At 47.8% G+C, this 26,970-nt stretch overlaps 1 protein-coding gene across 2 annotated transcripts; it reads left to right on the top strand.

Annotated features, from left to right (window-relative positions):
- The first annotated feature begins 279 nt into the window (after positions 1-279).
- On the top strand, positions 280-26,695 carry FBXO31 (F-box protein 31). Of its 2 annotated transcripts, XM_030458074.1 has the most exons (10): positions 323-733; positions 7,290-7,361; positions 9,680-9,766; positions 14,106-14,182; positions 15,536-15,703; positions 16,421-16,495; positions 17,973-18,082; positions 18,784-18,937; positions 19,516-19,880; positions 21,054-26,695. In XM_030458074.1, exons 1-10 carry the CDS (start codon positions 355-357, stop codon positions 21,274-21,276), a joined length of 1,710 nt encoding a protein of 569 aa, XP_030313934.1. In that variant the 5' UTR covers positions 323-354; the 3' UTR covers positions 21,277-26,695. The 2 variants fall into 2 exon arrangements, with proteins under 2 accessions (XP_030313936.1, XP_030313934.1); XM_030458076.1 differs by lacking the exon at positions 9,680-9,766 and having other exon boundaries at positions 280-733.
- The last annotated feature ends 275 nt before the right edge of the window (positions 26,696-26,970 follow it).

Here is a 26,970-nt window from a genome sequence, read left to right as displayed (position 1 = left end):
TAACAGTTATTTAATTTTTAATTATTTTAATGATTTTTATTTCAACCGAATCGCAGCAAGCGGCAGAAACCGCGGCGGTACCGCGGGCCGGTACCAGCGTCAGAACGCCCGCCAAGCGCTGAGGTCCGCCACCTCGCTAGGGGGCGCACACCCCTCTCTCCCGGTTACTACCGGCGGTGCGGGCGGTTAACGGGCCCGCGGCCCGCCCGGTGCCCGCGGGGGCGTGGCTATGCAGCGGGAGCGGCGCTGATTGGCTGCACCGCGCGGGGGGGCGGTCCCGGCGGCGGCGCGGGGCGGTGCGCAGCTCCCTCCCCTCAGGGGTCGGTGGCGGCGGTGGCGGGGAAGGCCGCGGCCATGGCGGTGTGTGCCCGGCTCTGCGGGGTGGGCCCGGCCCGCGGCTGCCGGCGGCGAGGGTCGGCCCGGGAGCATCGTCGAGGCGGGGACAGCGAGCCTGATACCGACACCGATCCCGAGGAGGCGGGCGGCGGCGGTGCGACGGAGGATGAAGAAGAAGCGGCGGAGCGTATCGAGGGTGGGCGGCCTTCCTTGCACCTCGCCGAGGCCGGCCCGGCGGGGAGGGCTCCGTTGTCTCTCCTAGAGCTGCCACCCGAGCTTCTGGTGCAGATATTCGGTTCGCTGCCCGGTACCGATCTGCCTAACCTGGCCCGTGTCTGCACCACCTTCCGCCGCATCCTCCGCACCGACACCATCTGGCGCCGGCGCTGCCGCGAAGGTACCGCCCGCCCCGAAGTGGGGGGCCGGGGACACCCCCGGGGGGTGCGGGAAAGGGGTGCGGGTGTGGGGGATGAAGAAGAAAGCATCTCCCGGAGCCTCGGAGCTCCCGGTCCCGTCTTGGGGGCACTCGCTGCGGAAAGGGGGATGTGTGAGCAGGTCTGGCAAAGGGCAGGGAGCGGTGGCAGCCGGGGGAGAGGGCCGGGAGCAAGGCCAGCCCCTGGCAGATGGTGCCTCCGGGTAGAGTGCCCTTGGGTGAATCCCGAGGCTGAGTTATTTCAGGCACCGAGTCCGGAGAATGCTCGTTCCCCGCAAGACCGGGGAAGAGAGGAGTCCCTGGGGGTTTGTGGAGCTGTAGCTCTGGAAGCCGTGGAGGCACAGTGGGTTGAAAGCAGGAGTCTGCTGGGCTCTGGTGAGTGGGTGATGGAGGCCTGGCTGAAATAATCAGTTCCTGTCCCCCCTTGGGAAGTCCAGGAGGAGGTTTGGAGGTTTGTGTGTGTCTCTTGGAAGGATGCTGTGCTGCATTAATGCAAAGACTCCAGGGCATTTTTTTTTTTATTGCCGTAGTGCCTCACTTCTGTGTTGCTCTGTCCCTGATCTGTTAGGCTGCGATTCTTCCTCTTTCCTCCTTATTCTTTTCCTCACGTTTATGTGGCTTTGTGTCCCCTGTTTGCTAATCCAGAAGCTGACCCACCCTCCAAGGGCTGTCTTACTGTGCTCATCATCTCTCTTCCTAGCGTGATCCTGCCAGGATGCATCTGCTGCCAGCACATGAAGTCATGTACATTTTGTTGCTGTTGGTTGTTTTGTGTTTGTGATATCACTGAGGGCATCAGGAGGAAGAATTTAGGTTTGTGTCTTGGTGCCTGCCTGCCTGCCGTGGGCAGTGGGATCTGTGCACATGCATTAAACCTTGCAGGAATGAATTCATGCCCTATCAGCACTAACCAAGAACCTTTGGACAGTACAAAGGCTGCACCTAGAAAATATAAACCAAAGCATTCTTCTTTCAGTGGGAGGTGATCAGAGGTAGGCAGGCTAATAAAAGAGTGTTGATTCTTTCCTTACATTCCCCAAGACACAGAGTCTTTGGTCTTTGTGGACATTTATTTCATGAATGAGCTGCAAAACTTCACTGGTTAATTATGTTGGGAGATTATAATCCTGGCAAAGGGTTTCTTTAGAAATGGATATGTTTGAAACATAGGCTAGATTGGGTTGTTAAAGAAGCACTAAATTAGGCCTCGTGGGGAAAGGAATTTATTTATTCAGTTCATGACTGCTCCTTGGATTTGCTTGCCAGTGGGTAAAAAAGGGTTCAGAAGCTTAGCTGAAATGTAAAGAAGCAGTGGGGTTTGTATCAAGGAATGTATCAAGACTGGATTCTTATCTCCAGGCCCTTAACTAATTACAAGGCTAATTTCTCTGCATACAGAGCATCTTCAGGTGTGAGCATGAGGAGTACAGCTACTGGGGGACACAGATGGACAGCAGCTATTAGTATATAAAGGCACACACAAAATGTAGGATATCCTGTAGTGTATTTCTCTATAGCCATGCATTGGTGACTGCATGCCAGCCAAACATCAAATGTAATTAATTTTTGCTAATCTTTATCAAAAAACAAGCCACTTCCCAACTGAGGAAAGTTAAGTGTGTGTTTGGATCTGCCTGAGCTGAAGCATGGCATAGCAGTGTGTTTTGTGGAGCCCTAGGAACACAGCATGGGAGCCTCTCCTTGTATTGACAGTTTCTTCACTCTGCAGCCAACTGATGATGTTCCAGAGCTCAGGTAATTAATTGGCAGGCTTCATCTTTGTGCCAGGTGCATATGCAAAAACTATTTGTGTTCCCCAAAATCCACAGCAGGAGAGACACCAGAAGGACAATCCATTGAGTGCTGAGTTTTGCTCTTCCACTGGTGTGGGCCAACTCAGCTTTAGGATAGACTTGAGAATATGTGATCAGTGCAAGTGTCCAGAGGGCTTATCTTGAAAGTGAAGTGGCTTCTGGTGGTGATTGTGAACTGGGAGGGTGCTGGGATTAACCAGAAGCAGTTGTGTCCCTGGTGTGGCTGTTAGAAGTGTTCTGTTGTCCTTTTATCATTGCCACTGTTTGGGGTAAATGATGTCTCTGAACTGCTTCTCTGGCAGGAAGAGGATTGCAGTCACTTTCCTCTTTTCTATAAATAGGGGGTTGCTGATCTTTGCAGTGGGAGCAGGATGAAAGCTTCCTCCTGGCTGCTGGCCTGACCTACCTTGATGAACACCTGAGAGTCCATTTTAAATGGGAACCACTTCCATCTTAAAACAGCACAAGTGCAGCAGGACACCTGGAAACAGACCAGTAATTCAGAATAACCACCTCCAGAACTTGTATGTAAAGGGGGTTTGTTTGTCAAAAGAAGCTCCAGCAGCTTTTGGACCTGCTGAAAACTGTCAGCCAAGCTATTAAAGCTGCTACCCTTCAGCATCTTGTAGAGAAAGAGGTGCCTGTGGTGGAGGAGAGTGGGAAATTCAGTTTATATGCTCAGTGAGGGGCTTTAGCTCTTTGCAGGCTTGAAGAATCCATACAGGAGTTTGATGCACACCTGCTCCCACAACAGCAATGATTGCTTGCAGTGCTGCACCCTACTAAATGCAAAGGTAGTTTTAATAAAGCCCAAGCCTCTCACCTGCCTTTTATGGGAGGTTGAAGGCCCATGTGGTGTATTTGTTTGAACCATCATGGGCTTTTCTTCATCTCTGACCATATTCTTTGGCTTTTAGACTACACCTTGGCAATCATTTGTCGTTTGTCACCACTGATGGCAGCTTTGGGAGCATCTTCCTGAGATCTGTTTGTAACTTGTAGATCTGAAGCCACCCATCTCTTGCTTTAGGTTTTCTGCAGGTGCTTTCATTTGTTGCTGATCAAAATCTCCTTTTGCTCAGCTCTTTCTGTGTGGCTGCAAAGTACCTCAGTGGTAACTACAAGCCTTCCCCTGGGAGAAGTGTTTGGGAAAGTATTTGGTGTATTTTAATCTGCCTGCTCAGCCTTTGGAAATAAGAAGCCCGTTCCAAGCTTTGTCCACCTGGTATTTCAGAGATGTTTGCCTGAGTGTCTCCTGGTTTTGTGGTCTCTGAAATAATCCAGGGAGTTTCTGTGCTTTCTCTTCTGTGTACAGCCTTGTGAACATTCATTTATTGACCCAGGAAAAATCAGAGGGCTTGGTTAGTCAGGGCATAGCTGAAACCAAGCAATGGTAAGGGTGTCAGGCTCTACCAGATTTCCTCTGAGTTGCAGAGATCCTCACACAGAGCTTGCAGCTGCAGTGCTGAGGAAAAAGGAGCAGTGATTGAGCCTTTGGCAACATTTCAGGGCTTCTTCCCTACCTGGATTTAGAGAACCTTGTTTACTTGTTTTTGCTTTTTCAAACTTGTGTAGGCTTCACAGGGGGTGGATGTGACATGGGTTCATCTAGAAAGAAAAAAAAAGGAATGGGAAGCTTAGGAGAGCATATGGTGAGAGCAGGCCAGGGAATTAATTAACTTGGAGAAGTATTAGTTGATAACTGCCTTTCCAAGCCCTTTAAATTCCAGTGCATGTGACCATGGAAACAGCACTGTGTCACTGTGTGTTTGGTAAATCATCTGAGCACTCCTTATAAACCTAATAAAGGGGCTTTCCAGCTGCTCAAGTAAGGACCCAGTTTCCATCCTTGCTCTTGAAGCAGGAGTAAGTAGCCATTTTCTAACAGGATAAATGTCATGTGTGAATTTCTGTGAGTAGTAACTCCTTCAAATACTTCACTCAAGGAGCTGTTGCATTGAGAAACGTTTTCTTAAAATAGATAAAGTTGCACCAAAGTGGAATTTCCCAGGAAGCTTGAGCCCTTCAAACCTTTTTGGAAAAGGCTTTCTAGTCTCTGTAAAGAAAACTTCATCACCTTTATTTTTCTGTAACTATCGTGGAGCTCTAATTGCTGTTAATTTTATGTTCCTCTTGTATTCTGGGCTAAAAATAGTGGCCACGTTTCTTGCTTGCAATGTTTGGAGTTTTTGTAGGCACCATGACCCAAAAAGACTGATTTTCTTCTTTTTTTAATTTTTTTTTTTTCTGTTAAGAAGCCCTCTTGGTGTTAGTGGCTCAGAAGAGCTTAAGTGATGCACTTACCCAGAGTTAAGCCATCACTTTGAAATTTAGACTTCTTTTAGCTGCTTGCTGACCAAAACAGGGTAAGGACAAGTTACCATAAAACGAGATGAGTGTTAAAGGACATTAAACAAGATCAATTTGTTTTCTTGATAATCCTTATTTTAAGCCTTGGATGTTTAATGTCAAATAGCATGTAGCAATATTGAAATACTAAATTTTTGTCTTTTCTTTTTAAAGGAGCTTGCTGTTAACTTGGGAGAGCTGAATCTTGCCAGGAAAGATTTGAACTGCAAAACTTAGGAAGTTCACCTTTAGTAGTGGTTTGGCTTTTACAGAATTTCCCTGCAGGTTATAAAGTGCACTTGCATGAAACTGGGATAGAGTTTTAATGTGAAATCACTTCCTACCCCATCCTTTTGTTTTTGAGCTGCCTGCTGGTAGTGGCTCTGTTGTGGCACTGCACTCAAAGTGATTTACACATCTGCTAGGGAAAAGGCTTCATGAAAAATCAGCAGCACCTTCTGGAGGAAGAGAGAACATCACTGTGCTGGCCCTGCTGTTAGAGAGCAACCAGGAGAAATGGCATTTGGGCAGGATCCTCTGCATGTCTCCTCCCTTTCTGATGCAGTACAAGTCTCTTCAGTGACACTGAGTTTAATCTAGCTGCAATGCCTGCTGCACACAGTGTGCATCTTACTGATTCTGTGGCCAGGTGAGTGTTCACATGGGAAGAGCTGGCTGTTTCCAAACACCAGGCTTACAACCACACCTTTCCTCTCATCTTCCAAAGATCTCTGTCCTTCCTGATCAGCTGTGGAAACATAGTGTTCCCTCCATCCCTTTGATGTGAAGACCAAACACATGCCTACTCCTCTCTGTGTGCAGGCCAGCTGAAAGCTGTGCTAAATCTGGCAGGAAGGATGGGCACAGGGTGACCTGCAGGGTGGCTCTGAATTTCCAGCCTGGAGCAGAGCTCTGGTTTCACCAGTGGCTGTCTCAGGTCAGCTGGCTGCCTCCCAGCACCAAATATCTTGTTTGTGCTGGCCTGGATGTTCTCTCCTGCAAGCTTGCATGTCTACTCCCTGCCTAATTGTGCTTCCTCATCCCACCTTGTGTTTGATAACACTTAGAACCTCCCCTGGCTTTTGCTGCAGAGCACAGCAGGAACTGTGCCACTGACCTTTGCATCTTTTCATGAAGGGCAGGGTGTTTGTTGGGCTTTCTGCCCACTCCTAGCCTTATTAAACTTGCTGCTCACCCCAAGCCAGGTTCAGCAGAATGTGTATTCCCCACAGGCAGGCTGACAGTAAGCTTGGTGTGTGCTTTATCATCATGGTTGTGGACCACAAGTGTATTTATAGACAGGAGGTGGTCAGATTCATTCAGGGAAACTTCTTTTCTCCCTTATCAAAGATGAATTCTTGGTTTGCAGCAGGTTACCAGCACTAGGTAGTGGTGTTTGGCAGCCACAGGATTAGCCTCATATTTAATGAAGACACTTTTATGTCAAATATCTGGCAGATGTTTGGTACTGCTAAGGGAAGCTGGTGTTTGATCTGTGGTGTAAGACCTCTTTGATGTCAGAGGTTACTTTGCTGTGCTGTGATCTGTCAGGGTCACTGCAGCAGAGGATTTTTTTTTCTCATGATTTTTTGGCATCTCCCTCCTCTCATTTCCTCCTTCTGGTCTTCTAAGGATTTCTCGCACTGAAGTACTTGCTTTTATTTTTTAGGTTTTTTTTTTAAAGTTTCTTAGAAGTTCAGCCTCGACTTGCTGAAAATGAAATGACAGATTCTGATTTTCTGCTTCAAAGCTGCCTTTAAGAGCTCTGGGCTGCTTTGTTTTCAGGGTGCTCTGTAAGCAATCAAAGGCGTTTGAGCGTACAACAGACCCATCCCAATCTGATCTGCTTTCAAGTGTAACCATATTTGTACATGCTGATGGCTGTTTTATGTCTCCATTTCATTCTTTTTAAAGTCTGTGACCTTTTCTTTAAGATCCTAATAAGCAGTTTTCCCTGTTGGATGCCTCAGTGGGAGTAGATAATTACTACACAGACTCACGATGCGATCGGAACGGGCATACAATCCCAGCTGGAATGAGTACATTTTCCACGTCCTTTCTACTCTAGGTGTAAGCATCTGGAACTTTGCTGTGTGTTTGTGTGTCCCTTCTGGTGTGTTTGTTGCAGGCATTGCTTGTTAAAATGGGTTGGATGCCCAAACTGCAAGGAAATGACATCTAATTTTCTGTTTGCTCTTCAAAACAGCAGTAAGATTCTCTGGCTAGTGTGGAGGCTTGCAAGGACAGTCCTGATAGGATCTTATTTTTGCTCAAACAGTTGATGTCAAGATCCTGGGTTGCAAACACCTTTGTGCCAGAGCTGACATTCTGTTCATTTTTCAATGTTGTCGTTGCAGAATACGGTGTCTGTGAAAACTTGAGGAAACTGGAGATCACAGGAGTGTCCTGTCGAGATGTCTATGCCAAACGTGAGTGATAAAGCTGATACAGATCTGTTTGTCCTTGATTAGTGCCCATTTTGAAACCCTATACATGTTGATTATTTGCTAAATTTTGACAGTGGAATTTACTTTTGACTTACTTGCTTCTGGCAGGGCCTTCACCTGGGAAGTTAACATGTTTGGAGTTTTATTTCATACTAAGCAGATGCCCAGAGTTGGGATGTCTGTGCCCCCCAGTCCTTTGGTGGGAAAACAGCATGTGATTTAGCCTTTATAACAAAGTTTATGGAGGGTTTTTCATCCTCTTTTGTCATTTTCAGGTCTGGCTAAGGAATTAACTTCTGTTTTTTCATAGCCCTGATGTAGCTGAGTCTCAGGCTCAGTGAAAGGACACTTAGATGCTGACAGTGCTGTGGGTAAAGGGATGAGTGTTCAGGGCCACTCCTGAAGGAGGAGAGCCTGGCAGGGCGGACACACCTAAGGTTTTGGTGCCTTTTAGAAACCTCTGTGGGACTGGGACCCCAACTCTTCAGACCCAGTGTGCCTTCTGCAAGGTAGATGCACATCTTCTGTCTTAGTATGGAAGCCAAGGACTGAATGGCAGCCTGGATCCACAGTGAGGCTGTCTCCCCTGTCACCAATTCTTGCCCTTTGCAGTCTGAAGCTGAGCTGGTTGCTCAGAGAGCTTTGCAAAGCCTCCAGGAGCTCCCAAACCAGCACTGCCAGACTGTCTCATCTCTGCTCCCCACCACAGAGTTTACCTGTGTTAGGATAAAGAGGAAGATATAACCTGCAGCACGTGAACTTTGGCTTCTGTCTTTTCACAGAAAGTCCTGCTTTATGAAACAAATGCTGCAGTTGTCCCAAATTAAAGTCCCAAGAGGTCTCTGTAAGCCTTGCAGACCCCAAATCTTCCTCTGCTTCTATAGGTACTGTATTTCTGAACCTTGAAGCAATGATGACCTCAAGAATTGATCTTACTTCTGGAAAAAAAAAAACCAAAACAGGTAGAAAGGTTTTAATCCCATCTGTAATAGACTTCCTGAGCATCTATAGGCAAATTACTTCATCACCTAGTGTCCTTCTTTGTCTCTTTTGTGCATTAGGACTGAAACTACCTAATTTTCCTGGCAGGGAGAGATGATTTATGCTGGACCAGCACTTAGATGTCCACAGAGAAGTCTTGTCAGCACTTGAGGCTTCCCTCACTTCCCATTAACTCTGCTATGACATCTCTTCATGACCTGTAGTCTTTTTCTCTTCAAAAGTCCCATGGTTCAGATACATTAAAGTGATATTTAGTGCTTTTTGTACACGAGTTACACATAAAAATGCTCAGAACACAGTGCTCTGTCTGTAGCCCTCTATTGGATCTCCCAGCTGTGGCTGTGAGCAGTCACCCAGGAAGACTGAGAAGAGGGCAATGCTTCCCAAAGAACTCTCCCAGCTTCTGACTGCTTTGAGGTTGGGGGATTTCTAGAGTCTAATGTGATTTGTAGGCTTTGGCAGATCAGTCTTACATGTATGTATCCAGCCTTCCTTTGCACCAAAGTAGTGTTTGGTTCCTTGACAAGGAGTTGCACTTGATGTTGTGCAGCCTACTCAGTGAAACAGTTTCCTGGGGATGTGACCCCATTTTCTCTACTGCCTCATGAACTTCCTGAATTCCAGAAGAGTTAATTTAGACTGGATGTTAGGAAAAAGTTATTTACCATGAGGGTGGTGGAAAAATGGCACAGGTTGCCCTGAGAGGTGGTTTAGCCCTCATCCCTGGAGATGTTCAAGGTGAGGCTTGAGGAGGCTCTGAGCAACCTGATGTAGTTGAGGATGTTTCCTGCTTATTGCAGAGGGGTTTGCACTAGTTGGCCTTTAGAGATTCCTTCCAACCCAAATTATTCTCTGATTCTGATCCTAATTTGGGGTTACTACACTTTTCTGTCCACTGAATGTGGGAAGCAGTGTGGGAAATGGGGAACAGAACTTAAGTGCTAGAAACCATAGTTAACCCAAAGCCTGGGCTGCTGTCCTTGTAGTCACTTGACCTAAGTGGTCTTCCTAAGGCAGCAGGACCTCGATTCCCCTTGGAATTCCCTCAGTGCCATGTGTAAACACTGTTCTGTGGGAATCTGGAATGGAAGCCAAGTTCTGTGTGAGTCAGAACAGAGCCCACCTGGAACCGGGGCCGACGGCAACAAAACGCTGAAGTAAAATCAGGAGAGAGTTTGAGTTCCTGGTGTGGTCAGTCCAGATCCCTGGTACTGTCAGGTGCTGGCTGTGGTGGAGCAGAGTGTTGTGGTTGTGGTGGAGCAGAGTTTGCTGGTACTGACCCTGCTGTGTCTGTTCAGGTATAAACCCACGGGTGAAGTCGGGGCGTTTTATGAAAATCCTTCCCGACTACGAGCACATGGAGTACAGAGATGTTTACACCTGCCGTACGTACCCCTCCTGCCTGATGCTTCCTGCACCAAGCACACACAAGCTGCTGCTGCATGGAGTGTGGCATTGCTTGAAGCGAATTCTTTTTGGGTGGACCCTGGGGGCAGTCAGGAGGGTGTTGGTTTGGTTCTTCTGCGTGTCAGTGGAGGAATTGTGAGGCTGGAGTAGGGCACCAGTGTGAGTAGGGCAGGCAGTGAGGTTTGCTGGTCTCTGTTTGAAGTGCTTGAGTGAGGAAATTACACCTCAGGTGCAAAAAGGAAGGTCTCTGTTCACACTAGGGGAGCCCTTGCTCTGCTCTTTATGGATTGCTCCTTTCTTAGAAGGAATTACTGAGATACCCTGGTGAGGGCTTCCAAATGGAATTTTAAATAAGCTCTGGGCTGGCAGAAAAGCTTTGTCTTGATCCAGAGGTGAGCTGTGTTCAGATCCACAGCCCTTCCCAGGGAAAAATGGTGAGGATTCCCATACAAATTATTTCCCTGTATGGTAAATCCTTCTAGCCACCATCTTCCTGTCTAGGAAACATCCTGCTGACGTTTCAGAGTCTGGGATTTGCCTTCCTCAGGCAAATAGCTGCTCTGGGTAAACTGTTCTTTCCCTCCTGATGTTGTGTTGAGGGAAGTAAATTGGAAGTTAGTGCTCAGTGTTCTGTAGGATACTGATTAGTTTACATCAATTAAGGAAGTCAGTCCTGCGTGGTACTCAGAGGGGTGTTGAGCCTTCTCTAATGCTCCTGTGGGTCTACAGAGCTTTGCAGACTCAAGTTTCTGACTCACTGGTGCTTGGAAATGTAGATTTTCACTTAGGCTAATGAGTGAAGTGGATCCTGCAGGCTTACCTGGGCTGAAGAAAGCAGCTAAGTGTGGGCCAGAGAAGATGGTGTCTTTAATGTGAGTCGTGGCAGGTGAACAGCAGCAGTGCTACAGCAAGGATCACTGGAAAGTTTTAGGTCAACACCAGTTGTTCTGGAGCTGGATGGGAAGGAGAGACACATCCAAGCTGCCCCAGGGGACAAGCAATGCCTTTGTAGTTTGCTTCCCTGGGTGTTTGCTCCCAATGTGCCATTTGTGGTGACTCTCCAGTGGCATTTTGTGCTGACCCCTCAGTTTTTAATTCTTTAGTTGCTGCCCCAGTCTTCTGATGCCTGGTGCCCCTTTTCTCTGGGGCTGTGCTGTATTACTTGGGGAGCAGTCCTTGTGGTTTCAGATGCATTTTTTCCCCTCCTGTGTACTCAGCCCGTGTTGCCAGGATTTACCATGTGAGTGCTGCCTAATTGCTATTCAGGCAGCCCAGATTTCCCCAGGGTTTTAAGCTGCTGGCTGACACTTAGCTCAATGCCCCAGCAGGTCACTTAGCACCAGCTGGAGGGCAGTAGCTGACTTACATTGTTCCAGCTCCTTTTGCTCCTAGATACCTCCTGATACCATCCTGAAAGCCCAAGAGGGTTGGAGTAGATCAGGTCTTTTCCACTCAAAGTGAGCTACCTCTGCTTTAAAAGGCTGCAGATTTCACTGAAAACTCTCATCTTGGGGATTTGCATTTCTCTGCCTCTGCCCTCCAAGCTGGACACAGGTAGTGAAATAAAGTTTAGTCAGAACATCTGTGAGCATCTGCTCTCCTCCTGGTTTAATATCCTGTGCTGGGCTTGGAACTTGCCTGGTTATGGTGTCTGTGATGTGGCAGTGATGCTTGCTTGCTGTGCCTTTGCTCAGTGCCACCTCCCTGTCCTGTGTCTGACCCTGACAAAGTGCACAGGATTAGATGTTTCCCAGGCAGCCTGGGGGAGCTTTTCCTAGCCCATCCCCAGCTGGATTCAAGAAGCCTTTCCAACCTGAAAGAGTGCACATGGCTGCTTGTGGCAATGTGGGTAATGCTGAGGCTGGGTGGGGGTTGGACTGAAGCATCCAGGGGATGCTCCATTTGGCAGGGTGAGGGCTCAGAAATTTGGATAGGCTTCTCCAGGAGTGAGAAAAATAAGTGGTGTGTGTAGAAAGCCCCACGTGCTGTTTTCTTTTGAGGAGCAGGGAGGGAAACAACTGTCAGATCCATCCTGGCTCCCTCCAGGGAGAGCTAGAGCTGGAATTCATCAGGTTTTTTTTTTTTCCTGCAATAAATAGAGCTGCTGGCTGACTGGAGCCCAGAGACACCCCCGAGCCTGAAAATTGAGCTGTGTTTTTGCTTTTGAAACTTGTTTGGGCTTTTGGCCAAGTAACCAGCATTTTCCCCAGTAACTTCCTTTCCTGAAAGAACAAGAGGAGAAGGAGGAGGAGTCCACAGCTCCCTGAGCAAGTGAAGGAGAGGATGTGTCCCTTGGGGCCCTGGGTGTTGGGGTACAGGGAGGGTGAGGCTGGGTGGAGCACTGTTGGCATTGCAGCTCGTTTTTCCATCAGGTCCTCTGGATGAGCTGCCAAACAAGGTTTTAAAACGATGCAAAAAGCAGAGCTGCCCACAGCAGTGATGCAAGCTAAGTACAGAAGCTGCTACCCAGTGGGTAGGATTCTTCTGAAGGTGAATGGGATTTTTTTGGCTGCCCTCCTTCTCAGCTTTCCAGGTGGTTGGGGCAGATGGTGAAGCCAGGCTGAGGCTGTGACTCAGCCACATTTCCTGAACTGCTGTGGCTCCTGGCAAACCCAGCTGCAGCTGGAGCTGGCTGTTTACTCAAAGTGAGCACACAAACTGCCCTCAACAGGCGTGTGTCTTGGATTGGGAGGGTTTCCCTTGTCAAGCAGACACCTCCTGTCCTATTGAAAAGTTCCACAACTCTGAAAGTACTCCAGACAAGAGCTGGGTGAGGAGGAGGGACATCCTCGTAGCCCTTGAGTAGCTTGGCATCAAGTTTTCTCTCCTAAAAATAAAAAGAAACAAGCTGGCTTTTGTCAGCTCCATGCCAGACAAGGGTAGGAGGCAGAATGTGGTGGGTGGGGTGGCTTATGCACATACCATTTATTAATATGTAATTACTGCCCTGAGACAAGAAGACTGGGAATGTGGTTGGCTTGCTTGCATTAGTGCTGTTTGTGCTGCACTCAGTTCATTGGGTGCAACCAGGCCATCAATCTTAAATTGTTTACTGCACAGGAAAAAGGCTCCTCCAGGCCAGTTGGCAGCAGCTCTGGACAACCCTCCCTCCTGTCTTGAACTTCTGTGGAAGTCCTCTGCTTCGGTATAATAAAACCACTCCTGGAGTACTTGCCATCTGATGTAGTTAATGAAAAAAAGCTGTTGTAGCAGCTGCACTGAAACACAGTTCTTGTAAATTGATGCAAAGCAAAAACACTCATTCCAGGCAGACCTGGGGTTCAAACAGGTTATTGAGGCCTCCTGAGTTGGCCCTGCACACCACTGTAAGGCAAGTGAAGTACCTTCTTGCCATCCTCGTAGAAATACCTTCTTGCCATCTTCACAGAAATCATTTGCATCCTCTTGTTCCTGCCCAAAATGCCAGATGGTGTGTGATGTTTTCACCTGAAGGTTATTGGTCATGTCAGGAAATCATATGGACAAAAATCATGGCTGGCTGTGTAAGGACTGGAGGCAAGTAGCACCTCCAGGCTTTCCTCAAGAGAGGAGGTCTAGGATTCTAACAGGCATTAAGTTCACTAACAGGCATTTTCTCCTGCTTGCTGAAGGCTTTCCTACTTGATCTTTGGTTGTGGTGGAATTGAAGGGGCACTTTGTTGCAGCTTCTGGGCCCTGCTGAGATGCAGCTGCTTAAATAGAATTTTTAAGGCTGTTACTGATCTGGTAACACCACCAGATCTCCTGAGCTGGCATGGGCTGTGTGCTTTGCCTGTGCTCTCTCAATGGCTGCTTTTAAGGATGCTTAATTCTGGGTACAAGTTTTTTTTTAATACAGGGCAGGGAATTTCTTTCAAAATATTTCAATTTCCCTGTTCCTTTCTGCTCCTCCTTGTTTTCTGTTGCTTTGCAGTCTGAGGCATCTGTTACAGTTTTGGTAACTGGAGATGGCAGATACTTTATTTGGTTTTAGCTCTGAGTAATTTGGCTGAATGGGACCATGTTGCAAAAGTTTTCTGGGAATTCCTGGTGAGGTATCTGGTTGTGTAAAGTCTGGAAACTTAATTCCTGCCCCTGCACTGGGCCAGGAGCTGGAGTGAGCAACATAAATCCGTGTGAGCTTGTGGGAGGCCTCAGTTCAGAACTGCCTGGCTGTGGTTGGGTGTAACCAGTTTTCTCTTCTTTAGTAAAGGCAGCTGTGGGTGGTATTATTCAGTGTTATGTGCAGTCTGGTAGCAATCTTCCTTCTTCTTTCTTTCCCCAAACCCCCAATTTCTTAGCTTGATGTGCTGACTTCAGTCTCTCACTGTTCCCTAGTGCTGCACCGGTACCGACACATCCTGGGATTATGGCAGCCAGACATTGGGCCCTATGGGGGACTGCTGAACGTGGTGGTGAGTGAGTACCTCATTATTCCAGGGGCTGTGGTGTCAAGAAAGAAAGAAAAAAAATATATATTCATTTTTGTATACCACTTTCTAGACCTGCTTGCTATCTCTGTGTTATTGAGGAGTCTTGAACTGTCAGCCCTCAAGCAACTGTGACCCAGAGTTTGCTTCTTGGATGTTTTCATCATCACCACTTTTCTCCAGACGGTCCTTTTGTGTTTCAGCTGTACTCCCAACAGCCACAGAACATGCAGAAAACATGAGCACCATTGCAGGGCAAAGGCTTGGTTTAGAGTTGAGTGCTGATACTCCAGTGGCTGGCACCAGGAGTCCACTCCTTGTGCACTGAGTACAGTTGAGGTTTCAGCACTGGCCCATCACTTGCTGGGTGATCTTGGCCTGCAGCTGAATGTTTTTGCAAAGGATTTTTTTGCACTTATCTTCACACATCTCTCCTTGTGGTTTTCCATGCTTTTCATGTCCAAAACTAGTGCATCAAATGTGCACGAGGGGTGTGAGGCCTTTGCAGTCTGGCAGCTCTTGTGCTGTTGGGGTGAGCAGGTAATGAGCCATGCCTGACTCTGCCTTGGTGAGAGCTGGACCAGAAATTTGCCTGAAGCCCTTGCTCTTAGCACCAAGGTTCAGTAGCTGACAGGTTGAAGCGTGACAAATCCCAAGCACTTTGGGTTTTGCAAGATTCTGTTCCACCAGCTGGTATAGGAGTGCATCCAAGTGCACCAGCACTGACATGGTATTTTGACCTTATAAAGACAAGCATGCCTCTGTGGCACTGCTCTGCTTTTGTCTCTGTTTAGAAAACATCCTTTCTCTGGAATCACAGGGTTTGAGGGGAAGGATTCTGTTAGCAAGAGGACTGGCACTTGTACCTCTCAGCAGAGGAGATTGTTGCTTCCTGTGCAGTCTGCGAGTAATAAAGCCAAATAATTCCTCATCCAAAAGGCACAGATAATCACACGGAGCAGAATCCCTCTGTTTGAGTATCTGCCAGCATGAGCTCTCAAACCAATTAGAGTCTGACTGGCTGTGTGGTCCCCTCAGAGCAGTCTCTCTCCCCGGATCCCGCGCACCAAGCATCCCTCACAAAGTCCTTGGCAGTAAGAAAAGCCTGATCATTTTCCAGTGGCGCAGGAAGCCTTGTAAAGAATCCCTCTCCCTCTTCACTGAGGGTGTCCTCTGAGTGCATATGGTCTGGTTTAATTGCTGGAAAGCAGTTTGGAATTGCAAGCTGTTCCACAGCTCCTGTTCCAGAGTTGGTTTGCCTCCGGAGTTGTTTGCCGCAGAGTCGACGGGAAGGCTGTGAGGCTGATCTCCTTTGCTTTGCCTCCCCTCCTGCTGCAGGTGGATGGTTTATTCATCATTGGGTGGATGTATTTACCTCCTCACGACCCTCACGTTGATGATCCGATGAGATTCAAACCACTCTTCAGGATTCATCTCATGGAGAGGAAATGTGCCACGGTGGAGTGTATGTATGGGCACAAGGGACCTCATAATGGCCACATCCAGGTGAGCTCCTCAGCCACTTCCAGCACCAGCTGTCTTAGGTGTGGTGTGTGTGTGTGCCTGATTTGTCAATACAAGACTTTTTAGTTAAGAGATGTGGCTTTCATCACCTTGTTGTCTGCCTGGATGCCAGCTTTTAACACTCATTATGTGTCTGACAAGTTGTGTGGGCAGTTCCCTGCTCTGAATTTGTTCACTGGCAATATTCCAGCAAGGCTGTTACCCTGTCTTCTCTTGAGCTGGAGCATGGTGGGAGGGTTGGAGCATCAGGGTGTGTACAGGCTGGGGGAAAGGATGCATGAAATGGCCTCAAGCAGCTGGTGAAGGTGTCCAAGAAGGCACACACACACATACACACACTCACACACACACATCTCTTCTGTTTCACAGCTCTAAAATGAGATCTCAGGAGAGATGTAGCATCCATTCAGTGCTTTGGGTCCTTTGAAAAGCTTCCTGAGAGGCTCTTTCTTTGAAGAAAGAAACTCAAATAGAGAAGAAACTTAAACTAGTGTTTTTCATCCAGATGCCTTGGGCTTTTACTGCTTTTATTTCTGTATTCTGTACCTGATGCACACAGAACTGCTTTACGATTTCTCTGCTGTAGCATGTTTAGTAACCTTTGTAAAGCATTTACTCCAAGCAGTCATAGTTACATCATCCTAGGCAATCTCTAGAGAGGTCTGTAACCTCTTAAATTCTTGTCCATGGTCACTACAGATTGTAAAGAAGGATGAGTTCTCCACAAAATGCAACCAGACAGATCACCATCGGATGTCGGGGGGAAGGCAGGAGGTAAGAGTGCTTTGCCAAGAGTCTGCATTAAGGCTGCTTTTCTGTTCCCTTTCTGAAGATAAAGCATTGCATAGCCAAGATAAAACATCTTGGCTAATGTTTAAGGATCCAGTATAAGAGATCAGTACAATCTTAGACCTGCAGAATGTCTGGGTAGAGACCCTGTGCCTTCCTTCAATGTGTGGCAAGGTGTTGGAGCAGGCTGTTCACATTCATCCCCTTCAGCAGAAATCTGGTTTGGGCAGCTGGCTGTGGCATGGTGCTCTGTGAGCCCCAGCACCTGTTTTTCTTCCTGTACTGTGACACCATTCCTCTTTGGTAGCAGGCCTGCAAATAAAGCAACGTGCATTGTGCTCTGTGTACTCACCAGACACTGATCTCTGTGCTGCTGCTGTCTGTATAATAAAGATCTTTCAGACACAGGCCTGATACTGAGTACCAGCTGCATCTGAATACCTGCTTCTCAGTGGGGTACTGTTCTACTCCTTGTCATCTTGGTTGAGGGATTAAAAGCTTCATTTGGTATTTTTATCCTCTGTCTGTGTCTGCTATATTCACTAAGGTAAATTCCTGATTCAAACTACAGCTTTTAAAGTGCAGGTTTAAATACCATTGTGAAAACTTTCAGCAAATACCTGTTCCAGGTACTGCTGTTTGCTACCAGCTAGTTAAATGTGACAAATCTGATAGTTCAGTTGCTTCTAACAAATGCTTTAAAATATCTGTCTTCTAATGGGAAACAGCTGGGTGAAAGGTTTAGTTAAGCATTTTCTGGGTCTGTAGCGGATGAGAAATGCTTTAATACATTCAAAGCACTGTGTTAAGTGTGTGTGGCATTATGGTAATTGGAAGATCTGGCTTTAGAAGATAAAGCAAGCAGGTTTGGAATATCACTTGGTAGGCTGCTATCTTAGTGTAAGCTGTTATCACCCTAACTCATAGCAGGGTATTAAGTTGTCAGAGCTGGTTTTAGAGGTACTTCAGGAGGTGTTTTCAAAGCACCCTTTGGACTTGGGTGCATCAGTAGTAAATCAGCAGGATTTAACCTCAATCTGCAGTGCCTTTCCAAAGCTTCCCCTTTTATGTTTAACATGCCAGGAGAGGGCACAGGAGTCAGCTTATGGGCAAATGAGTTTCAGCAGAGTTAGTCAGCATGTAAAGAAGTAGTGGATTAGCTACTTGGCAGTAACAGGTGATGCTAATTTTATTTTGAAGAGGTATTCTGCTCCTCCCTGTATTGATATGGAGGAGAGGGTGTTGATTGTGTGACTTCTGTTACCACCATTTCCCAGCCAGCTCTCCAGCAGCACCTGCTTGTACCCAAATCCACCCATCAACCTCTTTTTGGCAGAATGTAGACCCTTGCTGTGGCTCTGCTGGTGAACTGTGCTGAGGAGGCCAAGTCAGGTTGGGGTACAACACTGTGGCAAATGAAGTGTCTTTATTTTCCTCCTTTTCTCTTCTCCTTGTGCTGCAGGAGTTCCGGACGTGGCTCAGGGAAGAGTGGGGTAGGACTCTGGAAGACATCTTCCATGAACACATGCAAGAGCTCATCTTGATGAAGTTCATCTACACCAGTCAATATGAGTAAGGGCACACTTCTTTTTAGGTGTTTAGGCTGCTGCAACCTGGAGAGCACGTGGGATCATTTGTCCCCATCATGGGTGCTTGCAGAGGGCTTCAAGAGCCAGAAGAATGCTCTGTCTCTGCCTGGTCGTGCCAGTCACTTCTTGAAACAGAAGCAGGGGAGGAGGCTCTGAGGCATGTTCTGTATTTGCTTGGCTTTTACCTTTGCAGCTGCACAGACAGATGAGATGCAATGACAGCAGTCAAAGAGATTCCAAGTTTTTTATAGTAACAATGGCACAGGAAAGTGGTTTTGAGTCATTGCAGTGGACTAGGCAGAAATCACACTCCCTAAGAACTTGGTGGTGTTTCTTCTTTTTTAAACTATCACTCCAGATTTCTAACAGCAGCCACCTCCCTATAGCAGATGTTTCAGTGTGTGGCACTCTTAGGTTCTCCAGACATCCTAGGGAGTGAAGAGGTTCCCTTGATCCAGGACCCTCCTGATGTTTTAACAAGGCCAAGAAGCCAGGAGTGCAGGGAGAGGGAGCGTTTGCCTGGCTCAAAAGCAAAACTCAGTTGAGCTTGTTGGTATTGCTGAAAGCACAGATCCTGCCTCTTTCTTGACAACAGCCCAAAGCTGCCTGGAGGAGCAGGCTGTGAACACATTCCTCATGTCAGAGATTTCTCTTAACTCTCTGACCTTTTTGGTTTTTGCACAGCAACTGCTTGACGTACCGACGCATCTACCTCCCTCCCAGCAGCCCTGACGACCTTATCAAACCAGGACTCTTCAAAGGAACATATGGGAGCCATGGGCTGGAGATTGTCATGTTGAGTTTTCATGGAAAGAAAGCAAAGGGGACTAAAATCACTGTGAGTGCATTTTGCTTTCTCTCAGATGCTTGGTAAAGTATTCTCAATGCCATGGATTCATAGGAGAGATCTCTGTCTGGGTGGTGTTCATTTGTGGCCACACCAAACCCTGTTACTCATCTGGATTGATGGCACTGAGTGAATTTTAACACGTGCAGAGTAGCCAGAACCTGCTCTGGGAAGTTTCTCATGATGCCACCTGGCTCATCCTTCTCTTCTTCTCCCTTGGTCACTGGAGAGCACCCAGGAATATCTGAGGAGCCTTACCAAATGCTGGCAGCTCTTCAGCGAAGCCAGGCTAGCAAGCCCCTTCCTCTGCACAGGGGTCTTTCTTTCACCCTTGCAAATACAACCTGGTTTGTAGCTTTTAACATTCTCCTTCTGGGAGGGAGAAGGCAGAGGGAATGTAGGCAGCTCAAGGAGCAATGGATGAGCTCTGAGGGCTGGTTGGTTTTTTTTTAAGTTGCAAACTTTGGTGACTGTAAAAAAGGTTGAACTGTGTAGAAGAAGTCGGACGGTGGATAAGGGGAGGATACAGGTCTGAACTCTGCAGCTGTGTTGTTGCTTCCTGTCTCTAGGGAGATCCAAACATCCCAGCTGGACAGCAGACTGTGGAGATTGACCTGGCCCATCCTCTGCAGCTCCCTGATGTGGAGAACCTTCGGGATTTCAGCGAGCTCTCCCGCATTGTCCTGGAGGTCCAGGAGCAGGTGCGTCGGGAGGAGCAGGAGGAGGAACAGAGACAAGAGGAAGAGGACTGCTCCCAGCAAGCTGCCTTCCAGCCTGCTGCAGCACCCCTGGGAGGAGAAGGTGCTCAGGGGGAAGAGACTGCAGCTGGGGCACAGGGGACAACCCAGGACAAGGCACCAGGTTCCCAGCCCTTCGTGCTGCCCATGGGAGTCATATCCAGGAATGAGGACTATCCCCGGACCTGCCGAATCTGGTAACAGGGACTGGGGGTTTTATAGCCTGGTCGTGCCAGTCACTTTTTGAAACAGAAGCATGGGGGGCAGGCTCTGAGGCATGTTCTGTATTTGCTTGGCTTTTACCTGCCTGTGGATCTCCCAGCCCCTTGGGCTCAGATTTTCTGCCACTGCTGTCCCATCTCCCACACTCTTGTTTGCTCCCTCTCTTTATTACCACACTGTCATCTGCCATCTTGGGATTTTACCCTGCTGCTTGTGAAGCCAACACCTCTCCCATATCCACCCCCCACTTCTTTTCTTTTTGTTTTGCTTCCCAGAGCTGCCCAGCATGCATGTTTAGAGATTTGTTCCAGACACTTCCCGTTTCTCTGTGTGTTGCTTCTGTTCCTCAGCTGTGGGAACACAGTGCTCTCTCCCACCACTCCCTGGCCTCTGGTGCCTTGGGGCCAGCTCTGGAAGGTGCTGAGCACCCTAAGCAGTAGGTGCATGTGTGCAGAGAGCCTTGTTGAATGAGACCTAGAGTCAGTGAACCAGCATATAAAATGGAGCATGGAAAAAAAGCCCAAAAGCTGAGGCTTAGGCAGGTGACCTTCATCCAAACATCTGTGCTGATGGAAAAACCTACCAATAGCTGGGTAATCCCAGAGGGCTCTTGCTGTCACAACTGAGTTGTGTTTGAATAAAACCCTGCTCCACCTGCTGCTTGCTTGGAGGTTAGGCTGATCTTTGCTCCTCCCCTGCTCCAGTTAGGTTTTTCTTTTTTTAGATTTTTCTTTTTCTCTCTTCCCTTAGGTTTTGTTGCAGGGTTTGCCTCTGGTCACCCTCTCAACATTCCTTTCCTTTTCTGTGAGGATTGTCTGAGCCTGGGTTGATCCTTGAGTGGCAGAAGTAAAGCTCAGATGGATTACTGGGCTGAAGTACAGAAAAATTCAGCCTCGGTGTGCAGGTGCTGATTACAATAAGGAAAAGCAGGAACCTCCACTGGAGAGTTTCTTCTCTTAAAATGGCATCAATGATGTTTTGTGTTGTGTGATAAGAACTGAGTGGAAAACTCCCTCTTCTGTAGCACCTGGCAGCGTTTCTGACCATGATCTCTGACCGTGCTCCTTTTGATTTTATTCCTGTTAGTAAACACTGCCTGATTGTGGCTGTTCTCACATCTTTGATTTGCTGTTCTTCTCTCCTTGCAGTTTTTATGGGACAGGGCTCACTGCTGGCCATGGTTTCACCAGCCCTGAGAGAACCCCAGGTGTTTTTGTTCTCTTTGATGAGGATCGCTTTGGATTCATCTGGCTGGATCTCAAATCCTTCAGCCTCTACAGCAGGATCAAAGTCTCCTTCCAGAATGCTGAAGCACCTTCCAGGGAGGCTTTTGATGAAATGCTGAAGAACATTCAGTCACTGGCTACTTGATGGGTGATATGGGATGGGACAGGGCTAGGGGTTGCAAAGGCTGCTGCACTCCCCAGCCAGAGCTGGGATGGGGATTCCTTGCTCTTGGTACCTCTGATTAAAAGCATGCACTTTGAATAAAGCCTTTTTACCCCAAATGTACACATCCCAGTTAAAACATCCATGACTGCCCTCTCCACGCTGCCCACCCCACACTGCTCCCTGGCAGTCCTTGTTTACCCAGATTGTAACAGCTTTGTGTAGCTGAAGGGATCCTGCAGAGGGGGAAACAGACTTTCTTACTGCAAAAAAAAGAAAAAATGTATTGGAGCAAAAATAACACAAGCTCAGAGCTGAGTGAGGAGAACACCTCACTGACTGGATGGCACAAGCCCTCTGCTCTGACCATTAGCAGTCTCCTGTGGAAAGAGCTCTTTTTCATGGAAGGGACTTGTTTAAGCCTTTGCTGCTCTCATATGTCCTCCAGGGAGACTTGATTTACCCTCCTGGAACATGTGCAGTCCCTGCTGCAGGCTGGCTGGCTGCTTCCTGACAAATTGCATCAGCAGTGACAAAGCATGTCCTCCTCTCCAGAAACCTTTCTTGGGATGCAGCATTGTCAAGAGAGGCTGATGTGTGATACCTGCACCTTTGGCTTAGTCATTGGAGGGGGTGGTTTCCTCTTGAGAAATGCAGCAAGGGGACAATTCCCACTGGAAGTGACAGTGTGTGTAGCATTGCCCTGGCTTCTGAAGCTTGGTGGATGTGCTGTCCCTGGGGCTCCAGGTCTGGGTGTCACCCTGAGCACAGAGATGATTGTTGTTCTTTCTTATAGGAGCTGGGTATGGAACTGGAAATGAATGTAAACTGCAGAAGTTGATGAGTTCAGAACTGGTTTTGTGCCTGAAGGGTTCAACCTCAGCTCTTTTTAAACTGAAAATGCAAAGTAAGAAAAACTAAGGACACTGTGAAATGGGGCCACGTGCAGCCTCCTGGCTCCTGTCTGTCACGGGCAGCAGAAGGTGCCGTGTGTCCCTGGCACTGATGTGACCCCAGTTATGTCTCATTCTTGGATCAGGTTGCCCTGTGCAGTCTGAAGGAGCAGGGAGGGATTCTCCTAATATTGCTGTGGCTCGTTCTGCCACCTTTTATGGTTGGTGCTGGCAGGTGGGAGCTGCTTCTGCACTCACAGGACCCTTCTTTTCCCTTCCTGCTCTCACTCCTTTCATCCTAGAGGATTGCTGCTTCCACAGAAAGCTCCTGGGCTTCATTTCTTTTTTTGCTAGGAAGATCTGAGCTCCACTGGGAGGTGTGGGAGCAGATTCCCCAGAGATTTTCCCTTGCTGGAAAATGCAGTGCTAATCCACAGTGTGAGTTGTGCTGAAAACCCTCTCAGCCTCTGCCTTGGTGCCCGTTTTTAATCCTGTATAGGAAGAGATGAGAGGGATCCTTGTGTGGAGGAAAAAGAACCACTTGTAAGGCAGCTTTTGGTGGCAGGCAGAGTACCTCCTTTGTTGCAGTTTCTCTCTGGCAGTGATGATCAACTCCAGGTTTCTCCTTTCCCTGCTCCCAGCTGGATTAGTCTCTCACCAAACTCAGCATCTTCTGCGGGTTTTGGTTTGGAAACGTGTGAGTGCAGGGGGTGTGTGGTGCTGGGGAGGGGTCCAGACCCCTTCTATTAAGAAGTTTGAGTTGCTGCCTGCTTTCCCTGCCTGTAAGCAGCTTTTATCCTCACTCTCACAAGAGCTTTTTGCCATTTCTGGCTCTGGAGGGTTCCCTCAAGCTGTGTGAGAACCGAGCCTCCAGCAGAGGCTTTGAGCAGGAGGTCATGTCACTCACAGGATTAATTCCTCTCTCTTTGGATACAGTTTTACAAACCTCTTGGTGTATGAAGGTGATTTGGGGCACTTTTCTCTCTGTTTCCCACTGCTTTGTCAGTAGTGGAAAATCTGCCTCTGTGTTAGAGGTGAGGCTCTGAAGTGCTGTTACTGTTCTGGTGAATTAAACTCTAAAAAGCAGGTTGTTTCTGAGCAGGCTGTTAGAGCTCTTCCTGGCAGTGTCAGCAGAGGGAAGAGCTTGGATCTCACCCCATCACAGAGGGCTGGGAGAGGGGAAGGGTGGTAGCTCTTTAAGAGGTGAGGTGAAGCTAAAATTGGCATCTCAGCCTCTTGCTGCAGCTGCACTGTGTGGCTTCACCCTGCAGCCAGAGATTTCCAGCTTGATTATGCAGATTTCTGGGATACCCAGAGGCATCAGGAGCATCTGGGTGGCCAGTTTTATCTTGGAGCCTGCAGTTAGGTTGGTGCAGCCAACTTTGTATTCTCCCTAACAGCCTAAAGCAATGAGCAAGGTGCCCCAGGGGCAGCTGTTGTAATCCATTATCTTTAAAACCATCTCTGCCTCAGCTGCAAATGGATCCATAATTCTGGTTCTTTCCATTTCCCCATTCACCTGAAAAAAAATAAAAATCCTGAGAAGATTTGCATTGCTGACTTAGATTTTGTTTTTTAAGGCAGATTGAAAATACTGAAGCCACTTGGCCTGAGACCTGAGTTTCTGTCTGATGAGCACTGATGCTGACCCTGCATTCCTGTAACCTGCTGTGTTGTGCTGGCTGTGTGAAGGTGCTGGGGGTAGGTTCACTGCTGTCTCATAAAATGCTTGTAGTAGTTGTTGCCTGGAGCTTTAGATCCCCATGGTACCAGGAGGCTGCTGAGGAGGGCAAAGCTGTGGCAGCAGATGGCAGGAGGGTTGTGCTCAGTGCAGGTCAGCTTTGTCACCTGGGGGAGGACCTGCTGGGCTGTTGTGCAGCTGCTTTTCTCCAGGCTGAGCAGTTCCTCTGCCTGGAGCTTGGCCCTTTTGAACCTTTTCAGGATCTCCTTTCTGAAGCTGAGATTTGCTTGGCTGGCTGGGGAGAGGGGCTTTGTAGGGGCTATAAGGGACTTTTTAAAGGGCATGGAATGATAAGATGAGGGGGAATGGTTTCAAGCTGAAAGAGGAAAGATTTAGATGAGATTTTAGGAAGGAATTCTTCCCTGTGAGGGTGCTGAGCCCCTGGCCCAGGTTTCCCAGAGAAGCTGTGGCTGCCCCATACCTGGCAGCGTCTCAGCCCAGGTTGGATGGGGCTTGGAGCACCCTGGGCTGGGGGAGGTGTCCCTGCCCATGGCACTACAGAACTAGATGATCTTTAAGGTCCCTTCCAGCCTAAGACTGATTCCATGATCTTTTTATTTATGGTGCACCTGATTGGCCTCAAAATGTCAGAATGAGCAAGTCCTGATTAAAGGCAAAACTGCTGATGCTCTGTGGCTTCATTCTGTCTGGAGCACAGGCAATGAAAACAACAAATTTCATATTAATGCTCATCCTCTGCTTTATCTTCTCACCTTCTGCTCCTCAAAGCCTGGCAGGCTTCTCTGGCATTTCAGAAGAAAATTGCCTCTGATTTGGCTTTGGGTGAGGAAAGCTGCTGAGAGGATGAATTTGGAGAGCCTGGCAGAAATGCTCCTCTGCCTTTGTGCACGGCTACATCAGTGCTTTCAGAATATTCAGAAATTAGCAGAATAACAGGCTGAGGAGTTGCAGCTCTGAGAGCTTTGGAAGAGGGGAATGAGGAAAAGGAAGGCAGATTTAGTGGCAGGATCTGAGCCTGGCCCGTGGCTGTGAGCACAGCCCTGATCCTGCAGTCACCTTTTTTTTTCTGTACCCTGCTCCTTTCCTACGTGTCCACCTTGTAGGGCTATTTCTGGGAGCTGTTGACAGGGTTAAGCTCTGGTAGTGCCTTGCAGATGGTGATAAATTTCTGAGGTGTCCTCAGTTGCTCTGTAGGAAATCTTGGGGATGCTGGGCTTCATTTCTTGATTCCAGATGGGGAGAAAGTGCTGGGGAAAGTGGAAAACAACTTGTCAGGGGTAGGAATACTCACTGGGCAGGAGCCTTATGGAAAAACCAAACCCTTTACAACTGGGGTGTCAAGCAGCATTGCTCCAGTAGCCACAGCAAGACCCAGGGCTTCATTTTAACTGAGGAGCAGCAAGGAAGTGTTTGGTTTGTGTGTTCAGACTGGGTTCTGCTCCTAGCTCACACTCTCTGTGTTGTCAAAACCACAGGGGTTTGGCCAGCTGGAAAACAGAAGCATCAAAGAGCTTCATCCAGCCAGTTTGTTTGTTTGCCTTGGGCCTGGTTTCATAGCTATAAATGTGCTGTGACTGAGTGTTGTGGTTGTAGGAGACTCACTGCAGTCCTCATGGACTTGTCAGGCTTTAAAAATTATTATTATTTAGGAGTAAAAGGGATGGAAATACTTGTAACTTGTCTGTCAGCTTCCCTCTGGAGTGGGATCAGTGTGGGACTGCCACAGCTCCTCTGGAATGGGACAGCAGAGGTCAGGTGGATGGCAATGATTTAGGAAACTTGTACTGGGGAGAAAGCAAATTGATGTGCTCAGAGGTGTAAGATACCAGTTAAAAAAAAAAAACCCAAACAAAACTGCAGCTGGCTCAGTGTTTCCTTTTAAAGAAGGATGACTTTGTATTGCTTTTTATCAATTTAAAACTAGTGGAACTTAAGGAGAGCGTTGGGTGTTGTGTGGAAAATGGGTTGTGTAACCTCAACTTTGGTAGTTTAGGACATGGTAATAGGGTTAACTCTGTCTTGTAGCTGGTTGCTCACTTGGCCAGGAGTTTTCTGCCCAGGATTGCATGCAGACAGGAACATCCCATCCCAGCTGGGCAGTGAGATGTCTGAGGGGGATGGTCAGGCAGCAGAGGGGAGGATAAGTAACCAAACTGACTTCTGTGTGTGTGTGTGTGTGTGTGTGTGTGCTAAATTAAACTGTACTATTCTGGGTTTTGTTTGGATTGCAGTCTTCTTTGATTTGTGAGGAAAAGAGCACTCAGATTGACTCTGCTCGTTAGCTTAATTAAAGCAATCTGCACTTTTTTTTCCCATTGATTATTACTTCCCCTAAGCAGGTGTACCCTCTTTCCCTTGTGGATTTTGCACTCCCCACTTGATCATGAGACTAATGGATTAATCTGGGCATCTCCTGCAGGCTTTGAGTGTAAATAAATGCTACTTACTACAAATGAAGGTGAAACACCAGATCCCTGCTTCATGCAGAGGGTGAGCTTTGCTTTCCAAAATGCCATTTGGTACCAAGGTTTCATGCCACAACCCTCCACGTGGACCATGCTAACTGTAATTTAAACACCTCACCTGCCTGGGCTGCTCCTCTGTCTTGAGGGATGGGGTTTTATCTGTCCAGTTTTGGTGGTGGGTGTGGAGAAGCCAGAGGGGACTTTGCAACACTTGGCCTACTTCATCCCTGGTATCAGAAAGCTGAGCAAAATGTGTGTGTTAACTTTTACACCTGATCATTGTTACCCAAGGAGCCTTTTCCAGTTTCAAATAATAAAATGGAAAGTTTTGTGAACTTAAATTCTGTTTGCTTCTTTCTTTCTTTATTATTTTGTTCCAAAGGAAAGCAGTCAGCACCTTCCACCTTCCTGATGTGCAGCAACCTCTCTTCCACCACCCGTTGAGAGTTCATTTTCCCTTCTTTGGGCACTTGGTGAGCAGCTAAACTGGTTTCCTCAAAATGTGAGGCACACACCCCCACAACTCATGCTGTGAAATCCCAGTTCTTTCCTTCTCCCTGGTTTTTTTTCCCCCTGCATCCCACGCAGCTCTTGCCCTGTGGTGCCCAGCTCCTCC

This window comes from Calypte anna, chromosome 11 (genome assembly GCF_003957555.1).
Source record: "Calypte anna isolate BGI_N300 chromosome 11, bCalAnn1_v1.p, whole genome shotgun sequence".
Lineage (NCBI taxonomy): Eukaryota > Metazoa > Chordata > Aves > Apodiformes > Trochilidae > Calypte > Calypte anna.
The sequence above is the reverse complement of the archived record's forward strand: the minus strand, read 5'-3'. Positions and strand labels throughout refer to the sequence as shown.